Source organism: Ochotona curzoniae, unplaced genomic scaffold (assembly GCF_017591425.1).
Source record: "Ochotona curzoniae isolate NIBS_2020 unplaced genomic scaffold, NIBS_Ocur_1.0 scaffold_1852, whole genome shotgun sequence".
NCBI lineage: Eukaryota > Metazoa > Chordata > Mammalia > Lagomorpha > Ochotonidae > Ochotona > Ochotona curzoniae.
The window spans coordinates 54,566,568-54,574,322 of NW_024467087.1; the positions used below are offsets into that span (position 1 = coordinate 54,566,568).

The 7,755-nt window shown below is 46.5% G+C and overlaps 1 protein-coding gene across 1 annotated transcript; it reads right to left on the minus strand.

Moving 5' to 3' along the window:
- Positions 1 to 5,931, minus strand: LOC121169380 (toll-like receptor 13). Its single transcript, XM_040999961.1, has 2 exons — positions 5,846 to 5,931; positions 1 to 4,009 (listed from the first exon to the last, which is right to left on the minus strand). The coding sequence occupies exon 2, from the start codon at positions 3,981 to 3,983 to the stop codon at positions 1,131 to 1,133; it is 2,853 nt and encodes a 950-aa protein (XP_040855895.1). The 5' UTR covers positions 3,984 to 4,009; positions 5,846 to 5,931; the 3' UTR covers positions 1 to 1,130.
- Between the last annotated feature and the right edge of the window lie 1,824 nt (positions 5,932 to 7,755).

Below are 7,755 nucleotides of genomic sequence, written 5' to 3' on the forward strand. Positions count from 1 at the left end.
TTTAATGTTAAGAACAAGCCAGAGGCCAGGAGGTAAGGGTAAGGAATGAGTGCTATTTCATTTTCCACCAGGCTAGGCGAACAGGACCTCAAAATCCGATTATTTCATTTAAACACAATGAGTCATGTGCTATTTGAGTCATGTGCTATTTCTTGTGTGTGTCATGTAGTAGCTGCCAATCATTTAGCCCACAAACACCCAGTGGATGAATCATAGCTTCTCACATAAATGCCTGTCAGTTTTGATCACCAACAAAATGGAGTTCTATCTGAATCGCGCACCTTTTGCCTGGGGCCCTGGCGATGTGGGAGGGGAGGGGGTTCCTCTGCGGTGCTGAGAAGGCTCTCCAGCACCTGGCCACCCCTGCTTGGCAAATACTCTTCCTTTCAGGATCTGTTGTTCACAAACGCTTCCCAGAACCTTACGGGTAAGCAGGAACCCAGCGGAAGAAGGCAGGACAAAGAGACAAAAGGCTTGCTGCAAACACAATCAGCAAAAGCTGCTGGTGGCACTTATTTCTGCCGTGCAATCCGATGTAGAGTCACGAAGCCTTGCTTGCCCCTCGAGGTTGCTTCCCAATAGGGAAACGGACGGACCCAAATTCAGACCCTCCAAGCTCTTGCACTCTGACTTAACAGAAAAAAAAGCCTTCGGAGTCCTATATTTCCTACCAGAGAGTACAATGCAATCCTGTCTTGGCCTTCATGAAGCCCCAATAGGTGGCGTTTCTATTGGGACATGTTCTTACAAGAATTACCATTCAATTTATCTTTGCAGGAACTGTTTTGAATAAACTAGCTGATCAATGTTCTCAAACACATATGAGGGTCCCCCTGGTGCCCAGAATTTCAGAGGACTGCTGACCCAAGCCCTCCTTCTGCATATAAAGGTGTGCCTTCCAGATATCTGATTCTCCAAGAGTCAAATCCTATTGCTGAAGCTCCCTCAAGCAGCGTCCTTCATTCTTTCAGTTGCCTAATGAGATATGATGCAAATCATGCCCGGTGTTAGGATCTGGAGTAACCCATGCCCTTCTCCCTGCAGAGCAGTGCCTTTAGTCACACTCAGCCCCCTCCCCCCCGACCTTGGGAAACATTAGGCAGCCGGATCTGAGGCCCCAAGGCTCCTGGTTACTCGGCCACGAGGAGCTGCGCATTGTCTCGCTCCACTGTTCTGTTGCCCAATGCATTTCTAATGCGAGCCCAAAAGAGTGGCCTTTCGTGGGCGTTGTCTGGCCAAGTGATGAACGTCTGTCTGCTCACGAGTTTCCGGAGTCGGTGGTAGCTGGACAACTTATAGTTGGGAATCTCTTCTAGGAAGATCAAGATAATAACATCCATGTGCTCGTAGAACATCTTGATGCTGGCCAGCTGTACTTCAAGCCGACACCATTCGCTGCGCAAGTAGTGGCTACTGACCACACACAGTGTTTTCCGGCTGGTGTTGATGGCATTCTGGATATTGCCAAAGATGTCCATCCCTGGTTCAAAGTCCCGGTGATGGAGACAGAGCTTAAAGGTAGGCTGGCCACTTTCTTCTAGAGCTGGAACAAGCTCTTCATATACCCACTGCTCATCAGTGGCAGAGAAAGAGACAAAGGCATCATAGACAAACTCCTTTGCATTCCTGTGCCACTTGGCTACGTACCAGGCTCTAAATATGTACAGCCCATACCACAGTGATGAAGTGATCTTGGCGCTGAGCCAGGAAAAGACCATGGTTGTAAGCACTAGACTGAAGGAACAGATGAAGTAGATCTTTCCCAGGTCGAAATTACACAAAGCGTCATCAAAATCAACGAGCAAACTCTGAGAATTTGGCTGCTGACAAGGGTAGCTCCGGAGGTAGGGGATATGGACGGTGGCTGTGGTGGTGGACCAGTTCTTGAACCACAGATTGTCACAGTTGCACTGCAGCTTGTTCCCATAGAGATCAAAGTACATCAGAGACTTCAAGTTTTCCAGGTGGCTTTGATTAATGACGTTCAAGCTGTTGAATCTTAAAGAGAAGACCTGAAGACTTTCCAAGCCAGAGAACATTCCAGGCGTCAGTGACTCTAGGTTGTTGTTTTCAAGGTGCAGTACTTTTAATTTTTTGAGTTTTTTGAACAAGGATGTATTTAAATAGAGGCTTCTGTCTCCAGCTTGTGTTCCTGAGATGTCTAACTTGGTGAGATTCCTCAGGGGATCGAGCTGGAGATGGTCGAGGAATACCAGGGGGTTTTTGCCCAGGAGCAACTCCTGCAAGGCATCCAGCCCTTGGAAAAAGTTCACTGGCACAACCTGAATCCCATGCACCTGTCCTTCTAAATTGAGATGTTTCAAATACTTGAGCTTCCTAAATGGAGGAAATGTCAAGGTTTTGGTACTTTCATATGTGATTCTATTAAAACTGAGATTCAAAATTTCCAGTCTTTCCAGTGCCGAGAGGAAGTCTGTCGCCAAACCCAACAAGCTGTTGTATGTCAGATCAAGGTGAGAAAGGTCAGTGAGGCCGTAGAAGGCTTGCTTCTCTATGATCTGCAGGCGGTTCTGAGAGAGAATCAGAATGCGGAGCTTCTTCAGGGGGTTAAAGGTTCTGCATTTCAGGGTGCGGATGTTGTTGCCTCCAAGATCTAGGCTCTCCAGGTTCGGGAGTTGGGTGAAGGAGTGTCTGTTGATAGTCACAATCCAGCAATAAGCCAAGTTGAGCTCCTTCAGTGAATACAGCCCCTTGAAAGTCATATTATTGATTTCTGTGATGGGATTTTGAGAAAGAGAGAGATGCTGTAGGCTCTTCAAGGGAGAAAATGCAAAATCCGGAAGCCATGTGAATGTATTGTGGCTCAGGTCTAGGAATGTCAAGTTCTGGAGGGAGCTCCAGGTGCTGTTCCTGACCAAGGTGAGTTGGGACATCTTGACATTCAGCTCCTGGAGGCTGGGCATAGCCACGAATTCACTGCCACTGAGCTGCACCAGATGTGTGCTCAGGCTCAGGTCGAGAGAAAGAAGCCTGGTGCAGTTGGCAAGGTGCCTCACCCCCTCCGCATCAATGGTGCTTTTCTGAAAAACCAAAGCCTCCAGTAACGGTAAGTTTCTGAAGAGCCAACACATTCTGCTCAAGTTCAAGTGAGCATGCTTAGGCTCCCAGTTGCTGAGGTCCACTGCCCTTAGATTCTGTAGATGTTTGGGCAGTATCGTGTCCAACGTCACCACCGTTCCGCTGAGATTCAGGCTGCTCAACTGGGGCAGAGTCTCTACATACACATTCTGAATGGCCTTTTGCCCATTCTGGGAAACATCCAGAGTGGTCAGATTTGGCAAAGACAAAGCAGAGAAATCTAACTCGCTTAGTTTGTTCTTCTGCAGGCTCAGATGGGTCAAGGAAAGCAGTGTCCTGGGGCTTTGGTCCAAGAAGATGATGCTGTTGTTAGTAAGATCAAGATACTCCAGGCGTGGAAGATGCTGGACTGCATCAAGGATATTAGAAAAATTAGTAATAAAGTTTTGAGAGAGGCTCAAATGTCTCAGTTTGACCAGAGGGATGAAGGCGTTGATGTGAATATGGGAAATTTTATTATTACTCAGGAGCAAGGTTTCCAAATTGGACAGGCCCTGAAACACATCCATCACACTTCGAATCTTATTTTCTATTAAATTCAAGAGGGTCAGGTTGCTAAGTCCCCAGAAAGCCCTCTCACCAATCTTCGAAATGGAATTCCACTCCAGTCTCAAGTCCACCAGGGCAGGCAAATTCGCGAAGCTGTGGGGAGGAAGGACCTGAACAGAGTTGTGCGTGAGGTTGAGGTGAGTGGTATATCCCGGGATGTCACTAATGGCATCTGTCAAATTGGTGATCTTCTTCCGGATGCAGAACACGTGGTGGATGTCAAATGCGTACTGCGTGCATTTTCTGAATCCATATGGCTCCATCAGAGGCAGCAGGGAAAGCCCAGCTAAAACAAGCCAGAGCCGCTGAGCAGGCAAGAGGTTCTCCGAGCCCATCTTGGTAATCCCAGGCCTCAGAATTACTGTAAGAAAAAAATCCCTTTGCATGTGAGCTTACATTTGAACGGAATGGCATTTCCATCTTGTCTTTGCTACAAAGAACAGAGAAGATGTGTGGTATAAGTTTCTCTCTCACTGTGAATATTTCCCAGTTGTTTCAATGAAAGTGAAACACTTGGGCCCGGTGCGATACCATAGCGGGTAAGGTCCTCGCCTTGCACGCACCAGGATCCCATAAGAGCGCCGGTTCTAGTCCTGGCAGCTCCACTTCCCATCCAGCTCCCTGCCTGTGGCCTGGGAAAGCAGTTGAGGACGGCCCAAAGCTTTGGGAACCTGCACCCGCGTGGGAGACCCGGAAGAGGCTCCTGGCTTTAGATTGGTGCAGCACCGGCTGTTGTGGCCATTTGGGGAGTGAATCATTGGGCAGAAGATCTTCCTCTCTGTACATTTGCCTTTCCAATAAAAACAAATAAATCTTTAAAAAAAAAAAAAAAGATAAAGAAAGTAAAATACTTTGTTCTGGAGCCGGGTGTTTGGGGCACCAACATCCCATATCAGAGTCCCTTGTATGAATTTTTCTCCATTTCTTTTTGTTTTTCTTTCCAAGATATTTTTAAAGATTTATTCATCTTTATTGGAAAGGCAGATATACAGAGAGAAAGAGAACAGAGAGACAGGGAGCTAAGAGGCGTGAAGTGACAGATTAGCTTAACTGGAAATAGAAGCTCACATTTATCTCACTAGTGCAGAATTGGACATTCACATGAATGAAATAATTCGTTGCCCTGAAGACCACTACCAATATAAATACCATGAAGAGTTCAAATTCCTCCCTTCCAAAAAGTGCTTGTGTGATAGAAATAGCCTTGCTATCATATACATCTTGGCATCATATATATATATATGATATTGTACACACCCTAGCAACTGTGGGTAGTGCACCCTCTCTGGTTCTTTTCTCATTTCTGCCTGCCTCCTTCATACTTTAAAGATAAGCCCTTGTCCTGCTTCTAAAACAGAGAAATGAAAACGAAAGCAGTCCCTAGCCCCAGCTCATACACTGTGTGTCTAATGAAACCAAGAATAATCAGGATGATGAAAGAACTGAAAGAGCTAGAGATGAGTATTTGGGATAAGCAAGGCTCAGAGGTCCACTGTACCCCCTTCACTGTTTCTGCAGAATACCTACTTCCAACATCTCTACAGAAGAGGCCAGCTGCTTTTTTTAGATCTCTGGGGGAGGAGAGAGAAGAATTCTAAGCAGATGTAGTCCAGCACCTCTACCAGTGAGCTCTGCCGAAATCCAGTCAGGAACCACTGCACTTATCAAAGGGCAAGTGAAGTCTATGGGGTGGGCATTCAACCTAGCGGTTGAGATGACAAGATATCTTGTCCCAGGTCAGCGTTGTGGCATGCTGTGTCAAACTTCACTTGCGATATCAGCATCTACATGGGCACTGGTTCCTATCCCAGCTGCTCCACTTCCCATCCAGCTCCCTGCTAATGCACCTGGGAAAGCAACAGAGGACGGCCCAAGTGCTTGAGCCCCTGTACCCGTGTGGGACACTCGGAGGAAGCTCCTGGATCTTGGTTTTGGCTTTACCCAACACTGGTTGTTGTGGCCATTTGTGGAGTAAACCAGCAAATGGGAGATGTCTTTTTCTCTTTCTCTACCTCTTCCTTTCAAATACATAAGATGAATCTTAAAAAAACAAAAACAAAAACCCATCATTTTCTTGATCCCTCAGTCTCTACTGATACTATCTATCTCTTGGTGTCATTCTGGGAGATCAAAGTCTTTCCCCAAAATTCCTTATATATTGCTGGACTGCTGCTAAGGGTCAGGGAAAACAACATACCTGTGAGTAGCTCTTAGAACACGACCCTTCCATTCATCTTTCTGTAGCCCAATTCTCTCTCGGATAAGGATCTTCTCTCTTGAGAATCTGCTTCAAAACTTCCAAATGATTTTCTAAGCTCTTAAGCACCCCCCCCCCCGCCAAAAAAAAAAGCAGAAAGCATTTTGTTCCTCTTTTGACCTCATCTTCCACTGTGTATGCCAAGGAGAATTTTCGGAAGTGCCCAAAGCCTACTTGGTGAGTTTCTAGTGAGAACATTTCAACTTCTGCCTGCCACAACTTCCTCCACATTGCTTTCTTTTGAGGAGCTCCTGGAGTTGCTTGCTAATTCAAGCCCTGTGTTCAGAGCAGTTCCGCCCAGCACATCTGGCACTGCACTTGTGGAGTGGGAAAGAGACCCGCGTTCTCCTTGATTCCTCCTAGAATCGCTGTGCTTCCTCTTTAGCGGGCCCCCAGCTGCGGTCAGCCCGTGTGATCAGCTCATCTGCCTCAGCTTCCTTCCGCTCCGACCCCCTCGTTTGGCCTCATCCAGCATTTGCTTTGGTTTACGATCCAGAATTTGTTCCTTCTCCCAAAAGAATGGCCAAGAGAAGTTTGTGAGGAAACTGGATCCTGAAGCTATCACAATATCAAGAACTGATTTGAGGTGACTGGGAGACAACCAGCAGAAGCAGTAGCCACAAAAAACCCACTTACATACACAGCAGGCCTTGGGCAGAGCCTAGACATTTCTAGCCGGAGTGTGGTGATTGAACTTTTGTACTCTTTCCTCCCTATAGCTCTAAAGCATCAGGGCCCAAGACTGTCTTCTGGCAGGTGTGTCAACCTCCGGACCCTGGGGAAATGCCTTTGCTCACTTTCTAAGCATTGGAACTGCAAGTAGAGATGTAATTCGAGGGAGCAGCACAGTTACACTCCAGGCTAATCCTTCACTGGTGCTGGTGTCAGTTCTAGTCCTGGCTGCTCCACTTCTCATCCAGGTCCGTGAAAATAACATGGGAAAGCAACAGAAGATGATTCAAGTCCTTGGGTCCCCGCATCCACATAGAGATATGAATGAAGCTCCTCCCTGGCTACAAGCCTCACACCAGCCCACTCTGGCTGTTGAGGCCGTTTGAGGAGTAAACCAGAGGAGTAAACCAGGAGTAGAAGATTCTCTGTTCTCTCCACCCCCTTTCTTTCTCTTTCAAACTAAAATAAATCTTTTTAAAATTGTTTAGAGCCCGGCACAGTGGCCTAGAGGCTAAAGTCTTCGCCTTGAACCCGCCGGGACACCATATTGACGCCGATTCTAATCCTGGAAGCTCCACTTCCCTTCCAGCTCCCTGTCTGTGGCTTGGGAAAGCAGTCAAGGATGGCCCAAGGCCTTGGGACCCTGCACACGCATGGGAGACCTGGAAGAATTTTCTGGATCCTGGCTTTGGATTGGCGCAGCACCAGCCGTTGTGGTCACTTGGGGAGTGAATCATCAGACGGAAGATCTTCCTCTCTGTCTCTCCTCTCTGTGTATCTGGCTTTGTAATAAAAAATAAATAAATCTTTAAAAAAATAAACAAAAACTGTTTAAGAAAGAGATAAGAGCAGAATCATACAGACTGCAATAACTTCATAGTTGGGAAAGGCTGTGCTACCCACAGACAAAATATTTTTACTTGTGCCAAGACATCCCCCACCAGTATCCCTATGTTTTACCGTAATGCCTCCTTGGGTGATGACAGGAAGCATTCTCTTCTCTTTTGCAATACCCCACTTTGCACCTTCCTTTATTTTAAAATAATAACAGCTAAAAGCAAAAATCCTACAGCATTTATCATATGTCAGGCATTACAAGTGCTTTACATGTAGGTGCTTGCTCAGGTAACAAATTGCTCTTATGGGAGTCTACCAATTTTTTTTTTTTAAGATTTATT